Here is a 23985-nt window from a genome sequence, read left to right as displayed (position 1 = left end):
TTACGTTCTAGTGTAGGATAAAGGGATTGAGGAGAGGAATGCTATTTTTTAAATATATTTTATTGATTTTTTTACAGAGGAAGGGAGAGGGATAGAGAGTTAGAAACATTGATGAGAGAAACATCGATCAGCTGCCTCCACACTCCCCACTGGGTATGTGCCCACAACCAAGGTACATGCCCTTGACCGGAATCGAATCTGGGACCCTTGAGTCCGCAGGCTGACGCTCTATCCACTGAGCCAAACCGGTTAGGGCAGGAATGTTATTTTTTATAGGTTTGTCCAAGGAAGCCTCTCTAATGAGGTGACATTTGAGCAGAGACCCGAAGCTATTAATGCCATTTGCTTCATACTAACCAACTTGTTCTTATTACTTGTAGGTTTCAGGAGATGTGTTACAAAGCTTATCTAGCTATCCGGCAGCATGCCAATCTCTTCATAAATCTTTTCTCAATGATGCTTGGCTCTGGGATGCCAGAACTACAATCTTTTGATGATATTGCATACATTCGAAAGACCCTAGCTTTAGATAAAACTGAGCAAGAGGCTTTGGAATATTTCATGAAACAAATGAATGATGCACATCATGGTGGCTGGACAACAAAAATGGATTGGATCTTCCACACAATTAAGCAGCATGCTTTGAACTGAATGATCACTAAGAAATTGAAAGCTCGATATTGGATTCTAGTCTGCACTGTTAATAACTGTCAACAGGCAAAGACTGATTGCATAGGAATTGCACAATCCAAGAACAGCATTAGAATTTACAGCAAGAACAGAAATAAAATACTATATAATTTAAATAATGCAAATGCAAACAGGGTTTGATAGCACTAAACTAGTTCATTTCAAAATTAAGCTTTAGAATAATGCGCAATTTAATGTTATGCCTTAAGTCCAAAAAGGTAAACTTTGAAGATTGTTTGTATCTTTTTTTAAAAAACAAAACAAACAAAAAAAACCCAAAATATATAGAAATGATGGAGAAGGAAAAAGAATGATGCTCTTTTTTGTCTTGCAAATGTTCTATGTTATGAAATGTGGACACGCAAAGTCTATTATTGCATTAGGTCCAGATAAACTGGAGTTTGATGTTAAATTACATTAAGATGGGAAATAATGAAATTTCTTATTTTTTTTCATTGCTGTTCAACTTATAGTTTGAAGTGGGTTTTTGACTCCTTGTTTAATGAAGAAAAATGCTTGGGGTGGAAGGGACTCTTGAGATTTCACCAGAGACTTTTCTTTCTTAATCAAACCTTTTAATGATTTGGGGTCTTATCTGCAAAGTTTTGGAAGCAGTCACAAATGAGACCTGTTATAGGGTGGCTTTTGGGTTTTTTCTGGACAGTATTTGCAAGAATCTGATTCTTATTTCCCAGGGAAATTCTGGGAGCCCATAAAGTAAAATAATCATAGAGAAAGAATGAGCAGGAATAGTTCCTGCTTCAGAATTGTACAGTATTCACCTTAAGTTGATTTTTTTCCTCCTTTTGCAATTGATGAATTGAATACATTTTTCATGCATGTTTTCCAGAAAAATAGAAGTGAGTATTAATGTTATTAAAAAGATTATTTTTTTTATTAAAGGCTATTTATATTATAGAAACTATCATTAATATATATTCTTTATTTCATGATCTGTCCCATAGTCATGCATTGTTTTGCACCCCAAATTTTTTATTGTTCATATCAGCAATGGTCAGCTCTTCTCTTGGTCTTTGGAGAAGGCTCAGGCACTATCCCATTTATACCAATACTAGTGAATAACTACTTAAAGAAAACAGATTAAAGTTTATCCTTTTTTTTCTTTCTCTTTTTACATGAATCCCCCATCTTCCATCCTCTTTTATAGTTCAGAATGCCTCAATGGTATGAAATTAGTTACCAAAATTAATACAATTTAGAGTATCTTCCTGATTGCTTAAACCTCTACAGAGGTATGCTTATGAATAATACTTTATAATATGGGGAAATAGAAACCATGAACTTTTTACCATTGTAGGCTATTTATCCAATATCTCAATAATAAAAGCAGGATTATGTCCCATTTCCAAGTGGTCAGGGCTCACTCTCCAGAGAACTTCATTAAATTGCAGTTGAGCACAGGATACATTCTTAAACATTTTGAAAAACATTAACCCAAGATGTAGGGGCTAAGGCTAGTCATCACTCCAGAATCTGATATTTTACTCAGTATTTGAAATGAATGATTAATTCCCTAGGAAATAGTTTTAGCAAATGTTCAGGTGCCACACCAGAGAAAGTGCAATAATTTACTGACAGTTTTCTAGATTAGGCATATTATTGGAATACAACTTTATAAAGAGCACACATTGTATACTCTAGTGAAACAGCATCACTAAAAAATCTTCACTTATGAAATCAGTTACCTATAGTCTTGAATAGTGAACAAGGACTCTAATACAAATACTCTTAATATTTGGCTATTTTAGAACCCTTAAAGGGTGTAATTATTGAAGATTTAGGTACTTCACTAAGGCATGTATATAATATTGCCAACAGGAAAAATAAATTTGAAGATTAGGGGAACTTATTTCTCTAAACTGTTTTGGAATAGTTCAGAAGAATTTAAACTCTATTAAGCAGGAAAACAATCTATTCTTTTGCAGAAGATTTCATAACTTATTAAAACTTCATCATTCATATTTTGTGTCTTAGATCTATTCAGTTATAATACATACTACCATCCCAGTCTTTTCTGTATCAGGAATTGATTACAGGAAAACTCACTGAAATGATACAAGTCTGAGACTCTGTTGGTGGAAAGTGAAGTTTTAACAGAGAACCAACCGTGTTTTACCTGAGTGCCAAAAAAGCTTTGAGCTTCCTTGCACAGAATTTATACAATTTTTGCTCTTTCCACATTAATTCAGTTAGTCCACTTTCCCTGGGACCTCTCCACCATTAAAACACATGCCACATACCATATTTCATCATTGACATTTATTTTCAAGAGTTATTACAACCAAATTAAGTCTGTTTGAGAGGTTTAAACACATTTTATAAAGAATAGAGATTAAGTGATCTAGCTAAAAGCAAAGTAAATATTAAACAAATCCAAGCAGAGTTTAGGCAAACAGCATTAAAAATAAGAAAAAAGGGACAGGTGGTTCTCAGAAGACAAAGAACCAAAAACTGAATTAAATGCTATATGGGAGACTAGGCTGTTTTAAATTATGACAACATAGTTGCTTCCAGGTACTTTAGTATCAGAGATCAATTCCAATTGATCACTCCCTATGGCCAGCCATACGTCATTGAATGTGGTATAACTAACTATTGGCTCTACAGTTTCATTTGGTCACTTGAGCAATATTTCCTTCAATGACTATTTTGGAGGGGGGAGGAGCAGGTTTAAAGAAAGTAAGACCTAATTTTAAACACATTCTAGCAAGAAATAACCCACTGTTCGAAAGTCATGCTTTAACTTTTTGTTACATTCTCAGCTATACAAAATTGTGTATTTTAAAATTTTTTACACTGCTGTTAATTTGAAATCTGTTAATCATATTGTGGAATTTGGTGTGTTTTTTTAAAAGATGTTTCTAATTGGATTTTTTAATCAAGAATGGAATTTGGTCTCTATTTTCTGATAGAACCTAAGCTTTTTGTGGTTCTTAGTGTCCTGTGTAAAACTTAGTGTCAAAGTAATCAACTTTGAGGTTTTCCCTTCTACTCTGCTTTATATTACAAGCCCTTTAGGAAATGGAACCTGGTGAATATACAATGAATTGTAAAATATTTTAATGTGTAACTTTTTCAACTGTGAAACTATGACTATTGGTTTTTTGATGAAAACAACTGCTGATAAAGTATTTTGTGTAAAGTGTAGTTCTTATTAGTCAGGAAAATAATCAATGACTTGATTAGAATGTATATACCCTCTTGGATTTTATTTTAAGTGGATTGGTAATTTTCACATAGGTAAAACACAGTCCAACTGTATTTTTTCCATCAAAAGCTGTGTGATTTGGCATTCTTAAAAAATTATAAGCAGCCCATCTATTCTAAAGGCACCATGGAAATTTCATAGCATATAAACCTGAATTTGTTTCTTAATGATTTTGTAAATCCATTTAATTCATATTCTGGCTATTGCCTATGCTTGCCAGCTCTTTGGAGAAATTTAATTCCTAGCATTAGTTTAAAGCCAGCAGGTTAACTCTTTGTGAATGTTATAAAGTTCCTTTTGTTTCATTGCCTGCACCAACAGCAGACCTGGGCTGGACCCACACACTCAGAATCCACCTTAAAAAATTAATTTTGATGTCCAGGACATCACTGTAGTATTTCAATTGAAAGGCCATATATGGTGTTAATGGATTGTGGTGCTTCTACTATTTAAAAACAACTTTCATACTTCAGATGTGTTTGAGAAGAGGGGAATCGGGGGTGAGGGGGGTACAAAACAGGGAGGAGTTGTTTGAATGAATTACATTCTTCATATCCTGCTCAGATGTGGCATGAAAGAAGGCTGAAAGTTGTGAGAATATATTGTGCATACCACAAGGGAATTAACCCTTCATCAAGGATGGGATTGTGAAGGCTGAACTATAAGATTCAGCATTGACAGGATACTCAGATAATCATTCTTGGTGACAGAATAATACAGCTGGGCTGTTTTTTTTAAATATAGACACAAACCATTTTTATTTTTTAATTATTACATTAAAAATTGTAAATGAATCTTATGTGCCATGGCCTGGAAAGCCTTTTTTCTTTTCTGTTAAACGTTATGTTCACTTTCTGAAAAGACTAGGGCTTAGCTCAAGATAACTGTGGTCCTGATAAAATTAGATTGGTAACTCTACCTCAGAAGGTTAATAAGGAAATAAAATAGATGAGTCACAATCCAATACTTTAGGCTCTGATATTACCGAAATTTGCAGAGCACTGTATTTGAGATTTATAGTCAGAGTTGGCATGCCTTGTTTTTAATGGCATTGGAGACATTAAGAAAAAAAATATTGGTTAAAAATTTAATCATTGCTCCAGCCATTTGGCAAAGGCATAGTGCTAGGAGGTTCATGGTACTAGGTTCTTGAATTTGATATTTAAAATTAGTTGTGTTCTCTTTTCTTAATTATTAGTGAAATTAGTGTGTGTATATGTGCACACATTTCTATTTGTATACACTCTGCTTGCTAGTTCTAGTCAAGAGGCATCTTTTATAAAAGATGTAAACATCCAGGTTCTAAAATTCAGAAGAGTTTAGAATTTATTAGGAGTTTCCCAAGTTGGGATGGTAGTTTTTAAATAAGCTTATTTCATTCAAGTATTCCACTTGATTAAAGTTTTGCACTTCTTTTTTATCAATGCAGCGCCATTCCTTTTGCTTAGATATGTTAATATTACAGCCATGCTGGCTAGCATATAGTGACAGTTATGAGCCATCAGGAAATTTTCTGACTTAATTTTTACACAATTACATATAAGTTTCAACAGGGAGGGGAAAAAAACTATTGAATAAAAGCAGTCCCTTTTACATTTAGTATAGTTGGGTAACTGATTTTCACTACTAACCATAGACTCCATTCCACAAGTTGGTAAGTATGGAAAGGGGCTTTTTAAACGTACTTTGTAAGCTATTCAGGTCTATGAATCTATCTGAAATCATATTTAATTTGTCACTACAATAATTTTGTGGTTATGCTAAGAGACATGTACATTTTTTAAGTGAAAAATTTTTGTTAATACTTCTAAGTTAGGAAGGAGGCAGAAAACCAACTTGGATATTTTCTCAAAATATCTTTAATAAGACTGAACTCCTTAATTCTAGTGTAAATTTCCAAATGTGGTCATTATCTATTGATTTCATAAGTAACGGCCCCTTACCAGATTTAATTTATGTTCCTATGAGTGGTCAGTGAAGTTGGCCTTCCTCTGATTTCAAATGCAATCAATGGTTTTAATATGATTTTGTCCTTGTACTTAAGTTGAATAAAACCTAAAAGAATGTGTCCTTTTGGAACATAACACTTTAACAGCTTGGGGAATGTGGCACTACCAAACGACTACTAACCCATCAAATGTTGACTTTGGGAATTTTAAAAATAGCTCCTACCACCCTTTTAGCCCCACTTATTGTAGCAAATCGATCTCACTCTATTTTGTCATTCAATGAATTGAAGTCCTGTGGTATATATACTACATTCGTTAGGAGAAAAATGTTTTTAAATGTTCTTTTAATGATGGCCCAAAAAGTATTTGACACAGCAAGGTGCATGTGTTATTGTACTGAGAATATAGAATAATAGTGTCACTAAATTTAAGACCTCTTCCCAGTCTTGCTGTTCCTAGCAAGAAGCTTGGCCTGTGACTGCACTTATGTTTGTGCTCATCAGAAACTGTCAATGTCTGCTTTTCTTTAACTTCGTAGTCTGTAACATCACACTGTTTATTAAAAAAAGAAAATTACTTTGACTTGTGTCCAAATAATCCTTAGTGTTTCATATATTTTATATTTTAAACAAAAAACTGTGATAAGTATATTTTGCCATGTTTTGAATACTTAAAAGCAAACCAGTATTGCTAATAACCAAATTTTAGCTGAATTTGAGTTCTTATCAATAATGACTGAGAAACATTGAATGAAAACCTGAAACTATTATGCCTTCAAAGTCAGTTTTTCTGCCCCAGTAAAGTGATGAATATTAGAGAAATATCTGCTTAAATATTAACTTCCTTTAAGCATAAAGAATTATATGCTTGTATTTTAAGCAGAAATATATGTATACACATACATGAATGTATAAAAGTGTTTGTATGTGTAAACAGACTTTTTTCAAGTCACTTGAAGAACAGAACCTAGAAAGTAGGTTAGAAGCAAACTGGTTTTGCTTTTAATATAAGCCTTGCAAAAGGTAAGTGTGAACTTTTTTTGGACCCATAATGCACATGGGCATTGACACTTAGTACTTCTAAACAATTAACAGCAAATAATTGCTTACATTTTGTTTATTTGCCAAGTGATTTGAGTGACTTTGAATTAATATTGTTCTAAATTGACTTTGTTCTCCAAGCATAATATGATGAACCAAGTAACCACTATACAAATGGAAAATGGTAGGAATTCAAACACTTGTGGTTTCAACACTTTCACAAACTCTAGGTTTCAAATTAGTGGTTTTGAATTTGTTAGGAGAAAAATCCCAAGAATTGCATATTGTTAGATGGGTGTCAAACTTACTAAGAAATAGAATAGAACCCGGCCAGTGTAGCTCAGTGGTTGAGCATCGACCTATGAACCAGGAGTCCACGGTTTGATTCCCAGTCAGGGCAGAGCCCAGGTAGTGGGCTTGATCCCCAGTGTGGGGGCATGCAGGAGGCAGCTAGTCAATGATTTTCGTCATTAATGTTTATCTCTCTCCCTCTCCCTTTCTCTCTGAAATCAATAAAAATATATTTTTTAAATAGAATAGAGATATGCCCTTAATTTAAGAAAACTACAGAAACTCAATTTGAAGAAAGATTTAAATGTGTATACATATGTATATTTCATTACGGGGAAGTCTTTGGTATACAAAAGCCTTTTAAACAGCACATTCTGGACCTTCCTTACTTGCATATTTTTAGCTAAGAGATGGTGGGGAGGATCCTCTCCCATAGCTTCCTGCCCTCACCCCATACCAGCTGTCCAATGAAAGGTACTGAAGCTGATTGAATTCCTTTTATTTTTAATAAGAATTGTATACATTTAAGGTCTACAATATAATGATTTGATATACAGAGTGAAATGATTACTACAGTCAAGCTAATTAATGTATCACCTCACAGTTACCGTGAGATGAGAGTGCCTGAAATCCCAACAAATTTCCAGTACTCAATACACTATTAACTATAGCCATCATGTGTATACTAAATCTCTAGATTTATTGTTCATCTTATAACTGAAAATGTGTATCCTTTAACCAACATCTCCCCATTTCCCCCACCTCCCTACTCCTAATAACCATCATATTACTCTGTTTCTATGTATTTGACTTTTTTAGAGTCCACATAAATGCAGTGGAATGCAGTTTTTTTCCTTTCTGTGCCTGGCTTATTTTACTTAATATAATGCCTGCCAGGTTCATCTGTGTTGTTGAAAATACCAGGATCTCCTTTTTTTTTATTTTAATCCTCACCCGAGGATATGTTTATTGATTTTTTTTTTTAGAGAGAGAGAACATCAAATAGGTTGCCTCCCATACACGCCCAACCGGGGACCAAACCTGCAACCTTGTGATGCGTGAGACGACATTCCAACCAACTGAGCCACCTGGCTGGGGCAAGATCTCCTTTCTGGAGGCTGAATAATATTCCATTGTATGTACTTAAACACACTATATATCTATCATCACCATGTCTTTAGTCTGTTGATGAGCACATGGGCTGTCTCCATATCTTGATTATTGTGAACAATGGGAGTGCAGGTATCCCTTGGAGGTGCTGATTTTATTTCCTGTGGGTATGTGGCCAGAAGAGGAATAAGGCTGGCTGAACATTGAAACTTAGCAAAAGATTGTTTTCTACTAAGATTTTTAAGCACCTCTACTAGGTGCCAGAAACTAAGCTAGGTGTTTCATATTCTCTATATCTTGTGTATTCCCTACAATAGTCCCATAAAAGAGATGATTCCCATTCTAAAGATGGGAAGAGAGAGGCTCTAACAATTCAGCTGAATTGCCCAAAAACAAATACTTGAAAAGTTGTAATTATGATCTACAACTCAAATCACACACTGAGACACGTGCTCTCCACTATTCCACACTAAAAAGAGGAGAAAATGCCAAAACTGTGCAAGTCGATATTGCCCAATTTTATTATTCAGTTTAGTAATTTATGACAAAATTAATTACTAAAAGGCATTAAATTGGCTTGGGTCAAAGTTTCTTGTTTGGTTACATCTACATAAAAAAAGCATTCTATTGCCCACCAAGTAAGATTTTTTAGTAACATTTTAAAGCTACTTTAAGGCACACTGGTTTTCAGAACAAACTGTTTTCAACTCATATTCAGCTTGATCTGGAAAGCACCTGTTGGGAGGGTTTTGTGACATTATTTAATAACCATGGTTGACTCATCATTTAATATAAGGGCCATTGTTGAGTATCCACGTGGGACTTTTCTGTGACGGGGGTTATCTGAGATGAATGCTAAATTCCATCCAGTACAACTTATCCCTACTTCACGACAAATTTCTAGCCATATCTTTCCCTCTCACCAGAATGTACACAAAGAATAAAGTGAGCTTAAGGAAAGCATAATTAACTAAAAACTGTACCTGAAAGAAAAGTTACATGGTACATGGTAAGGTTAAGTATAAATAACTCTAAACTTACTGAATTTTCCAGGCAGTGGCTTCCCTCCTTTATCACGAATGGTGAACTGAAATGGTAGGGCCACACTTTTGGGGATCACCAGAGTACTATCTTCCTATAGTGAATGAACTGTTCTTCACCAAGAATTTTTTTGAGAAATGTTTTAATGTGAATTGTATGGCATAGAACAAGGCTAGTTGTCCAGTGCACAATAGATTAAATAGCCTCATTATTTCCACATTGACAAGTTCTAGGTAGAGCTGAAATTAAGGACAGCTACCTTGAGCTCATTTTGCCATGTGGGAACAAAAAGTGATTCCTTGGCTCACGTGCAGAGATTTGGAGTAGAGAAGATGGTGAATTTGTGTGTATTTACAGAATAAATAGAATACATGTGAGATTCTTCAAAGTTTTTCTTGCCTGGCTGGCATGGCTCAGTGGTTGAGCGTCGACCTATGAACCAGGAGGTCACAGTTTGATTCTGGGTCAGGGCACATGCCCCAGGTAGGGGCTCAATCCCCAGTAGGGGGTGTGCAGGAGGCAGCCGATCAGTGATTCTCACCATTGATGTTTCTATCTCCCTCCCTCTTTTTCTCTGAAATCAATAAAAATATATATTTTTAAAAAGTTTTTCTTTCCCATATCATACTTTACTGCCACTTCATGGTTAATTCGTAAGCAGGCATAATCAAGTCTTCACGTGCAGAAACTGCAGGTATCTGAAGGCCAGGACTTCAGTTTGGCCACCATCCTAAGATTGCTCGGTTCCTTCGATGCTGTTCTATATAAGGTACTTTGCCACCTGCCTCATCTCTGAATGCAGTTCTGTACTTCTCACATAGGAGGGACAGGTACTGTGTTAACCGCACCATACCAACAATCAGGGCGCCACCCAGCAGAGTCAGTGAAGGCCAAAGTAAACAGTGGAAAATAACCATTTGGTCGTACTTTTTTATGAGAATGACATCTTCAGATTGGCTGTCCGGACTGTAGAAACATGAAAAGGGAGTCCCGTTTATGTGATCGAAGAATTCCTTTATGTCCAGAGCCCTGTTGAGCAAGTCATTCCTGTCTCGGTGGCACTTAGGTGTGTAAAAGCACTAGGAATGTGGAGGAGGAAGAAAGATGAGGACACTCTTACCAATATCAAGCACTTAACAGTATTAATGCTGAAATAGCTTCAAAATGAAGCTATTAGGGAGTTTCCATCTCAAGGTGATGAAACCTACTACATAGCTCAGGGGGAAGGGTTGGCAGACGGGCACCGAATGAAATGGCCATTTCCAGGCATTAAGCAGGGCCGTGGGGAAGTATTCTTAGAGTCAAGACACTGCAGAAAAGAAGAGAAACCAAGATGGTGGCATAGGTAAACACCGGAAATTGCTGCCTCACACAACCACTTCAAAAATACAACTAAAGGACAACACGGACATCATCCAGAACCACAGGAAAGCTGGCTGAGTGGAAATTCTACAAATAGAAGGAAAGAGAAAAGCACACTGAGACTCAGAGGCGGTGCGGAAGTAAAGTGCAGAGGTACAGAGGCACACGTGGAAAGGGCTGGCAACTGAGGACACAGTTGTCTCTTTCAATCGGAAGAGAGACTCAAGCTCCCGACTGCTCTGAACTCCAGTTCCAGGCGAGTCTCTGGGGATCCAGACGCATACGGGGAGAAACTGGACTGTCTGGCATCGGGCAGAACTCGAGGGCGGCTTTCTCTCAGAGGTGCTGGCAGCGATTACCAGAACACTGAGACCCAGAGCCTCTAGGGCAGGACTGAGGAGCAGCCATAGCTGTTTGCTCCGCCCTGTTGATTCCCTGAGACCCCACCCCACCCAAGCTGTGTGCAGAGGCTTTTGCATATGAAAGGCCTGGCCCTTTGCAATCTGAAAATACCTAACAAACTGCAGCTGGGTCAGAAAAACCCAGAATTTCCAAAAGAAGGCCCAAGGCCCCACAGCAGCTTGCATTGCTTCACAGCTGGGCCTCATCTAGGTACCTCCAAACCCCAAACAAAGAAGAGGAATCTGCAGATCTCTCCATAGCTCCTGCTGGGTAGCCTCAGGCAGAGGCTAAATTAGCACCTCCTTAGAGATCCAAGAGCCAGTGTACCCAGTGGTCAGAGTGAGACCATCCAGATTACAACTCCTCAGATCCATAAGGGACACACTCAGGGGGAAGATTCAGTGAGCACCAAAGCCCCACTGAAGCAAGTCTTGCCCCAGAAGGGTGTCTCCAGCACAGAAGTTCTCCCACTGTAGACACAGCTGATTCTCACAGCCAATTGGCCTGGAGGTCAATTCCTCCCAGTGATACCTACAACAATCAAGGCTTAACTACAACAAGACTGTACCCAAAGCCCACAAAGGGGTGCACCAAGAGTGTCCACCTCAGGTAATTGGGGAGGCTGAGCCACTGGGCCCTATAGGACACCTAGCACACAAAGCCACTCTATCAACACAGGGAAGCATAAAAAATGTGGAGACAAAGAAACAGGTCACAAATGACAGAAATGGAGGACAGCGAACTACAGGATATAGAGTTCAAAACCACACTTATAAGGTTTTTCAAGAATTTTCTAGAAACCGACGATAAATTTAGTGAGAGAGAGCAAGATATTGAAAACCTATTTGAAATAATGACAGAAAACTTCCCCTACCTGGTGAAAGAAATAGACTTACAAGTCCAGGAAGTGCAGAGAACCCCAAACAAAAATAATCCAAAGAGGACCAAACCAGAAAAGCAAAAAGAAAAAAGAATCCAAAAATATGAAGATAGTGTAAGGAGCCTCTGGGACAACTTCAAGCATACGATTCCGGTCAAGGGCATGTACCTGGGTTGCGGGCACATCCCCAGTAGGAGATGTGCAGGAGGCGGCTGATCGATGTTTCTCTCTCATCGATGTTTCTAACTCTCTATCCCTCTCCCTTCCTCTCTGTAAAAAATCAATAAAATATATTTAAAAAAAAAAAAAAGACACATCATAATTAAAATGCCAAGAGCAAAAGACAAAGAGAGAATCTTAAAAGCAGCAAGAGAAAAACAGTTAGTTACCTACAAGGGAGTACCCATACGTCTGTCAGCTGATTTCTCAACAGAAACTATGCAGGCCAGAAGGGAGTGGCAAGAAATATTCAAAGTGATGAATAGCAAGAACCTACAACCAAGATTACTTTACCCAGCAAAGCTATCATTCAGAATTGAAGGTCAGATAAAGAGCTTCACTGATAAGAAAAAGCTAAAGGAGTTCATCACCACCAAACCAGTATTATATGAAATGCTGAAAGTTATCCTTTAAGAAGAGGAAGAAGAAGAAAAAGGTAAAGATACAAATTATGAACAACAAATACATATCTATCAACAAGTGAATCTAAAAATCAAGTGAATAAATAATCTGATTAACAGAATAAATTGGTGAATATAATAGAATCAGGGACATAGAAAGGGAATGGACTGACTATTCTTGGGGGGAAAGGGGTGTGGGGGTGCGGGAAGAGACTGGACAAAAATCGTACACCTATGGATGAGGACAGTGGGGGGGGGTAAGGGCAGAGGGTGGGGTGGGAACTGGGTGGAGGGGAGCTATGGGGGGAAAAAGAGGAACAACTGTAATAATCTGAACAATAAATATTTAATTTAAAAAAAGAAAGACACTGCAGAAGAGACCATGGCCAACTTCATAAGGACCACGCTCCTGACATGCAGGTCCTCAGCCTCTTCCTGGACAGTAAGTCAATCCATTTGCCAATTCAACAAATATTTATTGAGCTCTATGTGCTTTCAACACCTACTGATCCCTCTATTGTCTTTGTCTTGATGTCCTGTAGTAAAATCTCTCCCTAACGGATTAGCGTATTGAGGCTTTTGTCCTGAGCCCACACAGCAGGCCCTACCTGGGCTCTGTTTCCTGGGAGGCAGAGCCAGTGGATAAGGGACCTCTCTATCAGCTGATTTAAAAAAATAAAAGCTTGGGGTTTATTACCACACCCACTTGGCACTCCGGGCACTCTGCCAATGGCCTTTAAAAATGTTTGAGACCTTAAAAATTATTACATCCGAAATAGAAAACAAACCATCAGATTAAAATTAGTGATTAAGTGAAGACAACGAAATGTAAGGTGTCAACTAATCTAACTCAACTTTGTTAGGTGTAAAGGTACACTTTAAATCATCTGAACCAATTGAACAACTTATTAAATCAAAATTGCCCTGACCAGTACTTCTCAATGGTTAGAACATCAGCCTATGCACCAAAGGGTAAAAGGTTTGATTTCCAATCAAGGGCACATGCCTGGGTTGTAATTTTGATCCTCAGCCCTAATCAAGACATGTGCTGGAGGTAACCAATCCATGTGTCTCTCATCAATGTTTTTCTCCCTCTCTGTTTCTCTTCACCCCTCCCTTACACTCTCTAAAAACCAATGGAAAAAAAAAATATCTCCAGGTGAGGATTAATAAAAATAAATAAAATCAAAATTATAATAATCCTTTAAATTTCTCTGATAAGAAAAATTACTTGCACCTAGCCAGCATAGCTCAGGGATTGAGTGTTGACCCATGAACCAGGAGGTCACGGTTCGATTCCCAGTCAGGGCATATGCCTGGGTTGCAGGCTCGATCCCCAGTGGGGGGTGTGCAGGAGGCAGCCAATCAATGATTCTCTCTCATCATTGATGTTTCTATCTCTCTCTCCTTCTTCCTTCCTCAGTCTTAAATGAATAAAAACATATTTTCTTCAAAGAAAAATTACTTGCTTGATTTAAGGTGGACTGTGATATGATAGGGAGTGGGACCTCCAAAAGTAAGACTGCCCAGAAATGACTCTGGTCATTGGCTCAGCCTATAAATTCTAGACACCAATTTATGAAATTGAAATCTCTCCCCTTTCTATTTACCCCATTTTCCCTCCAAGAATGCTTTTTGCTTCATTTATCCTGATTTGACCACTACAAAACATTCACTGGAAGGAAACAGATGTATTCCTAGAGGTTGACCAGGGTACTGCACCGTGCTGGTGATAGTCTGGCATGGAAGGATTGCTGTATTTAGAACTTTTTCATTAGAACATCACCTTGGAATTTATCTGGACAGCCTCTTCATTATAATGTAGGAGAGCTTTCTGGCCCGAATGGGTGAGGTTCACCAACACCTGAAGACAGGGGTACTTGCCCTGACCTTGGCAGTCCTCACCACAGGCGAAAGCGCAGTCCATCCCATCGTCCGTGATACGTGTGTGGATAACAGTGCAGTTCGCTTCTTCTCTCTGAGTGCTCCAATTTGGAAAAAAATAAAATCATGATCTTCACCCTCTAGAAAACTTAGTTTTATATTTCTAATGTGCTAACCTGAGGCATTTGTCTATTTCGGGTAATGTAGGACCATCATAGAAGGCACACAATGAGGACACAGAGACAGGGAATAAATAGCAGCAAATTTCCAAGTCCCTTCTCAATTAGGACCCTCCTGGCATATTTCTCACTACACCAACCCTTACATCAATGGTTTTCAAACTTCAGAATCACCTGAGTGAATTTGTTAGAATGAAGAGCTTGTTAAAATGTGGATTCCAGCCTGGCTGGCATGGCTCAATGGTTGAGCATCAATCAACCTATGAACCAGGACATCATGGTTCGATTCCCTGTCAGGGCACGTGTCTGGGTTGAGAGTTCAGTCCCCAGTGTGGGGTGTGCAGGAGGCAGCCAATCAATGATTCTCTCTCACCATTGATGTTTCTATCTCTCCCTCTCCCTTCCTCTCTGAAATAAAAGTATATATATATATTTAAAATGTGGATTCTATGCTTCAGTCCCAGAGATTCAGGTTCAGTTTATCTGAGTTGAAGCCCAGGAATCTATTTAACAGTTTTAAGATACATGTATTTGGAGAACCATACTTTGATCAATATTACCCTAAGTACTGTAACCGACAAGATCCACATTCAGAAATTGTATTGTCTGCCCAACTGGTGTGGCTCAGTCAGTGGTTGGGCGTTGACCTATGAACCAGGAGGTCACGGTTCGATTCCCGGTCAGGGCATATGTCCGGGTTGCGGGCTCAATCCCCAGTGTGGGCATGCAGGAGGCAGCTAATCAATTATTCTAATCACTGATGTTTCTATATCTCTCTCCCTCTCCCTTCCTCCCTGAAGTCAATAAAAATATATTCAAAGAAATCATATCATAATGCCTCATCATCCTAAAATGCACCCTTTGGAAGAAGTCCAACCATAGGGCTCTTAGTCAACACAGCCTCCAAAAGTTCTGGAAACAAAGCACAATTCCATTTACCTGCTCTACATCCAAAGAGGCGATGGAAATCATGCAAGCAATCTCTCATTGGAAACTCACTGTGTTTTTGCTGTCAGTAATTCCTTGAGGTCAGGACCTACATACTATTCATCTTTATGTTCCTCAAAGCCTAAAGCACAATGCCTCCCACATAGTGAAGGCTCGGTAAGTGTTGTGCTGAATTAAATTTTATTTGGAAAACATTCCTTGAGAATTTGGGTATGTGTGACAAACACAGAATGTCATAGGTGCAATGAGAAGTGGCAGATAAAATCCCTGTGAAGACTGAGGTGAGGTTGAAGAGAATGGACATATATGTATGAACTAAGTAGAGAACAAGTGAGGGTAAGAGGATATGTTTTGAATGTATAGGAGCAGCTCCTCATGCATCCTCACACTCACCTCCAGGTGGGTCCCTGTGTTTATTTCCTGGTGCCTTAATGACAAGGAGTTAGAGTAGCAAACCCTAAGTCAGACTATTTGAAAGGCATTGTTTAGCTAGCTGTACCCGTGCACTCCCATTACGATCTTTGACCATCAGTCATCATTTCGCTTTATTAATATAACAAACCTGAGACACATGATGCAATTTAACATGATCTTAAGGCCCAGGGAATTTTTTAAAAATTACTGAATGTGGCCTACAACAGTAAAATATTGGGCAAGTGAAAATACAAAAATGAGAAGGTTCTCTTGCAGGTTTAGCATTGGCCTGCTTTTACACAGAATTAATTTCTATACTTATTTAGATGAGGCATCTTTAACTGTTTATAGTTATATGCTTATCTGTGTTAGTTAGAACTTAAGCTCTAAATGCTCACTATGTGACAGATGAAGTATGATTTGAACCTTCCTCGAAGATTTCAGGAAGCTCCAATATAGAAAGCAGGATATTCTTTCCTATGCATGAGCCCAGGTGGAACCAGGAGTGTATTTAGGACTAAAAAAAAATTAGCCTGTTCTTTCAACAGCATTGTGTGTCTATTTGTCTACAAATAAGCACAATCCATCATTTGAGGAATGTGAGTATAAGGGAGTGGGCATAGGTGTAACTATCACCCATTAGGCTGTGAAACTTATCTCTGGTGGCGCAAGATTTCAAGGCAAGGGAGAGATAAGCACTCCCTAAATTCCTCTTAACAATTTCCAGAAATGCTTAGAAAAGTAAATTTTAAATATGAGCAACAGCTTGGTGCCAATTTGCAGGTGGTATCCTCAAACCATCTCCCATATATATCACATTTTTAAAAAATATTCTGACCTGCAATGCACACAAACACACACACACGTGCACACACATATTTATTCCATTTACATAGATATTACATAGTTTACATATGTAATGCAGATTAGGTAGAAATTAGATACATAGGTAGATATAAAGTGGAGTAACAGGAAAAGGAAAGTAGAAAGCTAGAATGAAGTCAAGAGTGAGCTGCAAACATGTGACCCGCAGATCCTAAGATCCCTTATAATTATGGGAAATAGACAAATTTGACTTTGAGCTTCTTAGCAGCAAAAGCAACACAACCAGATATAGGATGCCTGGTGTCCGTTGAGTTAAAACAAGTAGGTTGACCAAGAGCAGAACAGAGTCTCTGGCTTCAGGTAGAAAATCCCCCTGGGAGCCTTCTAAGAGTGGACTGTGCACTCTGGTGGATGGTCACCTCCACATTATTGTCTGAATAATGTTAATACTGGAATGGTGGGAGATGAATCTTAAAAATTCCTTTTCTGTGACCCCTTTTCACTGAACTTCCAGACCTGCCTTTTCATTCCCCATGGCGCTTGCATTCCCAGGGCGGCCCTCCCCCAAAGCACTTCATGTTATGTGAGCCATTCTCCAAATTTAAACAGCTCCTGTCCTGCCCTAATCAAAACGCCCACCCCCACCCCCACCCCCATCCCCTCATTGCAGCAAGCTTAAGTCTTAGGAGGTCAGAAGTCTTTATGTCAGAATGACAAGCAGATTCTTTCCTGGTTTTGTGGCCTTGGACAAGTTACTTGGCTTTTCTGAGCCTCAGCTTTTTCATTTATAAAATTAAAATAATGCTTCCTTCCATCATGGGTTTGCTCTAGCTTTAAATAGAATAAAACAGTACATTTGTCATATCTATATATAAAAGCCTAATATGCAAATTATCCCCTTGGGAGTTCAACCAGAAGTTCAATCACTCACTCTGATGTGTGCTGACCACCAGGGAGCAGCGAAGAATGAAGGAAGACCCTGGCCAGCAGCTGGAAGGCCCCAATCGGCCCAGCCCAGATCACCGGCCAGGCCTAGGGACCCAACCTGGTGCAAGAATTTCATGCACCAGGCCTATAGTATTATATATTTAATAATGGTAACTATTATTACATGTATCTAATAAGGAAACTAATTAAAAGAAAAGAAAGGGAACTCATATTTACTGAGCAACTACTATGTGCCAGGTAGACATTATCCAACTCAAAAAACTCAGACTCAAAAACTTCTATTGTGCTCATGTAGAAGGCTTAAATTAAGCCTTCCCTAGGATATCTGCACATTAAGGGAAGGATTTATTACCTACATGACTATCTAATTTGTGGATTCGTTGTCGGACGTATTTTTGAGATTGGAGTTGGGGAGCAGACAAGAAATGTCTTTCACTTTCTTACCACCTCTTGCTCCACACCCAGCTGCTTCCCAGCACGGAGAGAGGAGCAAGTGAGTCTGTCATCCCTGTCCTAGACCACGGTCAGAAGGGCTGCAGGAACCAAAGCCAGCCCCCACCTCTCCACCACTGCGCCTGTATCTGATCTGAACTGGAAATTCTGAGTCTATCTTTCTCCGTTTCTTACCTGAGCATGAAAGGCTTTAGGATGGTTATTCCAAACAAGAAGAACATTAGAACTGAGAAGCCCATCATTGTGAACCCTAGCAGCATGGCTCGGTCCTCCCCAGCACTGGACGGCAGCTTCTTGTGCTCATCTGGCGGGTCTCCACCATTGTGGTCTGTATTTCTCTTCCTCCCTGAGGTAGAAATGGCTGTCCTTTGGAGGAAGTGGGGAAGAGACAGTTCTAAAGAAGTTGGAACATTTCCCAACCCTTGGGGGGTGGAGGGATGATCCCATCTGCTCCTCCCTAAGGGTTGTGAGCAGGTCCCACGCAATACAATGAGATCCCATGTTCAGAACTTGGTGAAAAGTCTATCGAAACATGCTAAGATGGTGTGTTATAAATTTTTTCTTGAATGTAACAAACAAAACTAAGGAATGCTACCTGGTAGAAGTCTTTGGAGACCTGTTTAATCAATGGCTAGAACAGAATTACCTGTAAAAGTAGCTTTTGTTTTATGTAAATAAATGTTATGAACTTGCTTATCTTTCAGGATTATTGCACATTCCCCCTGAAAATATTTTTTGCATCACAAGGTCCACATTCCTGCCTATGAACAGCCAGCCACGCCGAGCAGAGGCTGCCCCTGTGGACAGGAGCGTGTTCTCCCATTTGCCTTAGTCCCACCACTTCCTGTGATCAGTTTCCCTGATTAGCTGTTCCCTCTCACAAGGCAGTTGAGTCCCAGAGGTAATTCCATTTTAAGAGGCTTAAGAAAATATTAAGCTAAACAAACGCAGCTATAATGGTAGAGATTCAGGCTCCATGGAATATATATTCTTCTCAAACATATATGGAACAGTTACGAGACATAACCACCAACTGAGCCATAAAGAAAGCCTCAACAAATGTCAAAGAATTTATGAAAGTAATGTTCATTTTATAAAATTTGAAAAAATAGAAAATAAAAATCACCCACAATTCTACTGTTCACTTAGTGGGCCATTCCCTTCCTCTATATTATTTTAAACACTGGGGAAAAAAATTTTTAATCTTTTTTTTTTTCACTTAACATAATAATATGGCAGCAGCAATGTTTTGTAACTCTTCTATTGGCTACATAATAATATTCCAACAATAGGATATGCCATAATTTTGTTGTTTTTGTTAATCCTCACCCAAGGATATTTTTTTTCCATTGATTTTTAGATAGAGTGAAAGGAAGAGAGGGGGAGAGAGAAAGATTGACATGAGAGAGACACATCAACTCGTGCCCTGACCATGGCCAGGGAGTGAACCCACAACCAGGCATATGCCCTTGACCTGGAATCGAACCGGCAACCCTTTGGTTCTCGGGCCAACGCTCTAACCACTTAGCAACACCAGCCAGGACCCCATAATTTCCTCAATCATTTCCTTATTGTTGAATAAGTTTTCTGAGATCATAAACAGCCCTGTAATTACTGTTGTGGTATTTATAAGCACCTTTCATCCAAGGACCTCAAAGCACTTAAGAATGATCTAATTTTGCTCTCTAGCCAGAGATGAGTAAACAGAACTTTTACTCCTTTTTTGCCAGCAATACATATCCACTTGTAACCAGTGTGTTACCAGATGTTTTATTCAGTCAAGGCAGTACCCACCCCCTTTCTGCTGTCTCCCCCGCAGACAGAACTGACTCTCACACTCCTGATACTACAGGTGCCTTCTGGCTTAGCCTGAAGCAAACTCAGTTTCAAAGCCCTTGAACATGCTCATCTGGCTGTGATCCCTGCAGATGCCAGCAGCCTCTCCCTCCAACATTATAACGTGCGCAAAACGTGTTCCTTAGAAAGAAGCTGTGGCTCATCAAAGCTTGATAATTCATCTGACACTAGTTGCACATGTGTATGGAATTTCTAAGCATTGTGTTATGTTAAAGTAATATTTCCCTGTAATTTGTTTATGTTGCAGAAGAGATTTGGGTAATTGTTATTACCCTTCTATTTTTGTAATTATTTAATAACTTCTTTTGAAACAGGAAATGAGGTTTTAAGTCAACGTGGTTCATCGAGTTTGGTAAGAGGAGAGAGCAATAATCCAATTGTGCATTTCAGAAGTGAATATAGGATACTGTATTGCTTCCGGGAGGACACAACTGCTCTTCTATCTGGTTAATTATGTTAAGTACTTGTTCCATTGCAAGTTTGCCGTTTGATTGTCTGCCATACAGTGATTCACTTTAATTGTCTTTTCACAAAAGCACTAGTTCATTTCTAAGAGACAAGTGTTTTTGCCTCTATCTCTTTCCTCTTTGGTCTGTCTTCCTTCCTCCCCCAACCTCCCACATCCGTCAAACCCCGATATCTCACTCTCTTGCATTCTCTCTCTCAAATACCCTTGAGTGTAATTAGAGGGTGACGGATGTGGGTAATGTGATGACCGTGGTGGTGTTTACTGTTTCCACTTCCTCAGCTCCCAACTCCACTTCAACCACTAACAAATCACCCAGGTTTTTGGTTAGAGTGAACTGTACCCCTCCCAGGAGTAGGCTGGGAAGCTTTGAATCTCCCATTCCTCACTCTCCTGCATTGCTCTTCTCTAAACTTTGGTGCCCACTTCTGACTTCCTCTGTCCCAAACCCAGGGACAGGCAGGGGGAGTGAAGCTTAAGACTCACAGCCCCTCTGCTTTGCATTCCCCTGAGGAGAAAAGAGGTCCTCAGGACACCTTAAATATCTCACTTTCTCCCTTTAAGAAGTGCCCTGGCTCTGGCCGGGTTTTCTCAGTGCTTAGAGCATTGGCCCATGAACCCAAGCGTCTCTGGTTCGATTCCCAGGCACATACCTTGGTTGCAGGTTCCCAGCCCTGATGGGGGCACGTTCGGGGATATTTCTCTCTCCTCCTCCTCTCTCCCTTCCACTCTCTCTAGAAATCAGTGGAAAAAAATACCCTTGGGTGAGGGTTTAAGAAAAAAAAAGAAAAGTCCTGGCCAGTGTGGCTCAGTGGGTTGGGAGTCTTCCTGCATACTGAAAGGTTGCTAGTTCAGTTCCTGGTCAGGGGACATATCCAGGTTGCAGGCTTGATTCCCTGGTCGGAGGCATGCAGAAGGTAGCCAAGCAATGTTTCACTCTCACATTGCTGTTTCTTTCACTCTCTCTCTCTCCCTCAGCCTTTCTCTCTCTCTAAATAAATCAATTTAAAATCTTTAAAGAAGTAAGTTATCTCACTTCCCCCCTTAAGGTGGTTAATAACAATGGCTAAAAGTATAGACAGTATGATGGCATCATGTAGAGAGCATGCTAAGGCATGCAGCAACGATTACTATCCCCTATTACTACTCCCATTTCATCCACAGGGGGTGAGGCAGAGAAACATTAAGTGACTTGCCCACAGACATCACAATCGTCCAGCTGGTTAAGGGGTGGAGCTGGTGGGATTTGGGATTGGAACCCAGGCCTGTGACTCCAAGGCCGAAGCATGCTTCAACCATGGGACCAAATGCCGGTAGTAATGTCCTCATTTCTCACTCCACCCAGCACCACCTCTGTGCTGGGCCATGATCTAGAGCTGGGGAGCCAGAGATGAGTCTGAAAGGGCACTGGCCTCCAAGAACTTGCAACCTGGAGGAGGAAGCCAAGGAGAAAGGATGCAGCCCACACTAGTCAGCGCTGCTGGGGACGCCTCCGGGGTCCCCTGGGAAGCACAACAAGTGGGCACCCTCGGAGGACGTAACCAGACTAGCCACTTGTGCGGCGGGGTCCCCCTTACAGTGTGGGGGGTCCTGGTGGTGACTTACCTCCCCTGGCGCCGCCGGCCGCCCTGGAGTGTGATTTGAACCGGGATGCTGAAGGGCTGCATGAGGCCACAGGGCTGGGCAGCATGGGCTCCCTTCACCTGAGTCATGGCCTCTGAAGGCGCAAGAGGGCGATGCTTCAGCATCAGCGGAAGTGGGGTCCCAGAGGGAGCCCGCCGTCCCCGCCTGGACACCCATGGAAAGCACCCCGCCTCCAAAGCTGCCACCTGGTGGACAGGTGGGCCGTGAGGGCAGGCCTGCCCGGGGCTCGGACCAGGCTGGGCAGTCAGTTCCAGAAGCTCAGGAAGACCCTGCGTGGTTTTCTGCAGCCAGACCTTCCCCACCGCGTCTCTCCATCTCCCCGGCCTGCCTCCTCCTTGTCTTCGCGGCCAGGTGCATCGCCATAGAGACCTAACCGCTGGCGGAAAGTTCTGAGACCCGAGGGACCCTATGTAATTGGTGAGGGACAAACTCAGTTCAAGGTTTATAAAAAGAGGAAATGTTTTGCCCTGGCCACGCTTCCTCTTTCGCAAAGTGTCTGTTAGTTAGCGTGCAATATCAGAGAATGGGCTTTTCTGGTCCATGCATGTTCTGATTAAGAGGATGCTTCTGTACCATACGTGAAGACCCAAAGGACCATAGAGTGACTCACCATTAAAACTATTTCATGCCCTAGCCGGTTTGGCTCGGTGGATAGAGCATCAGCCTGCGGACTGAAGGGTCCTGGATTTGATTCCGGTCAAGGGCACTTGCTCGGGTTGCAGGCTTGATCACCAGTAGGGGGCATGCAGGAGGCAGCCGATCAATGATTGTCCCTCATCATTAATGTTTCTATCTCTCTCTCCCTCTCCTTTCCTGTCTGAAATCAATAAAAATATATTTTAAAAAAACTATTTCAAAGGTTAAAAACTATCAAATATCATTGTATCTTTCTTTGATTACCTAAAAGGCATTTGGGGATCTTTTAATAACCCCCAAATTATAAACATCAATTATTATTATATTGTAGCTTACTGACATGTGGATGATAGAATGCTAGCTGGACTCCTTTTGCTGTATGTTTTTTGTTTGTTTGCTTTTGTTGCATGTTTTTTAATAAAGATATTATCTTAACATTTTCCAAAATATTTGTGGGAGCAATAATGTAAGTATAATCTCATCTATAAACATCCATGTAAACATCCTATATTAACTGTTTCTTGCAGTTATTTTAATATTGTTTAATGAAAAGGTATAATTTATATACTTCTGGTTTGTATTATTTTCCTGTTAGAGTTACGGACTAGGTCCTTGGTAAACTACTTGTTTTTAGTGAACTTTAGAATAAGAACTGCATCTTGCAATAAAAACTGATAGCAATCAGAATTTTTTTTTGCCTCTGCCTCCTGCTTGTAACTTAGCATTGTGAATATAATAACTGGTTTTCAGATTTAGATGTGCTAAAAAATTCCTCTGCAATTTGGTATGTAACTCTGTCTGAAGAAATTAATGATTTGCTGCTATTTTTATATATTTGATTTAACCTCAGAAATATAATAATTTTTGAGCCTGTGAGACCATATTTGACACCCAGAATTTGCACCTGCCTATACTGGGGCTTCCGGTCATTCCCCTCTTTTTTTTGTTTGTTTGTTTTGTTTTGTTTTGTTTTGTTTTGTTAATCCTCACCTAAGGATATTTTTGCCATTGCTTTTTCAGAGAGAGTGGAAGGGAGGGAAGGGGAGAGAGAAAGAGAGAAACATCGATGTGAGAGAGAGACACCAACTGGTTGCCTCCTGCACACACCCTGACTGAG

General features: G+C 39.8%; 2 protein-coding genes across 5 annotated transcripts in view; one reads left to right on the top strand and one right to left on the bottom strand.

Moving 5' to 3' along the window:
- The window catches only part of PIK3CA (phosphatidylinositol-4,5-bisphosphate 3-kinase catalytic subunit alpha), a 77872-nt gene extending 71422 nt beyond the window's left edge, over window positions 1-6450 (top strand). For 2 of the 4 annotated variants that reach the window (XM_023750659.1, XM_014452340.2), the window contains exon 20: window positions 381-6450. In XM_023750659.1, the coding sequence (XP_023606427.1) occupies window positions 381-651 (271 nt within the window). In that variant the 3' untranslated portion in view covers window positions 652-6450. The remainder of the gene's footprint in view (window positions 1-380) is intronic. The other 2 variants (XM_023750658.1, XM_023750660.1) reach the window with 2 other exon arrangements.
- KCNMB3 (potassium calcium-activated channel subfamily M regulatory beta subunit 3) lies at window positions 6104-22405 on the bottom strand. Its single transcript, XM_006084901.3, has 4 exons — window positions 22194-22405; window positions 18440-18631; window positions 14401-14599; window positions 6104-6420 (listed from the first exon to the last, which is right to left on the bottom strand). Exons 1-4 carry the CDS (start codon window positions 22334-22336, stop codon window positions 6184-6186), a joined length of 771 nt encoding a protein of 256 aa, XP_006084963.2. The 5' UTR covers window positions 22337-22405; the 3' UTR covers window positions 6104-6183.
- Between the last annotated feature and the right edge of the window lie 1580 nt (window positions 22406-23985).

The sequence above is a fragment of the Myotis lucifugus genome, unplaced genomic scaffold, assembly GCF_000147115.1.
Source record: "Myotis lucifugus unplaced genomic scaffold, Myoluc2.0 scaffold_14, whole genome shotgun sequence".
Taxonomy (NCBI): Eukaryota; Metazoa; Chordata; class Mammalia; order Chiroptera; family Vespertilionidae; genus Myotis; species Myotis lucifugus.
The sequence above is the reverse complement of the archived record's forward strand: the minus strand, read 5'-3'. Positions and strand labels throughout refer to the sequence as shown.

What these genes read in the sequence shown, in the direction of transcription:
- KCNMB3 (XM_006084901.3), bottom strand. Translation starts at nt 22,336, where the DNA reads ATGCTGAAGCATCGCCCTCTTGCGCCTTCAGAGGCCATGACTCAGGTG. An exon ending in CTAAAGCCTTTCATGCTCAG is followed by an intron (nt 14,600 to 18,439) that starts GTAAGAAACGGA and finishes TCCAAATTGGAG; the next exon opens with CACTCAGAGAGAAGAAGCGA. An exon ending in CTGTCCAGATAAATTCCAAG is followed by an intron (nt 6,421 to 14,400) that starts GTGATGTTCTAA and finishes TTTAATAAACAG; the next exon opens with TGTGATGTTACAGACTACGA.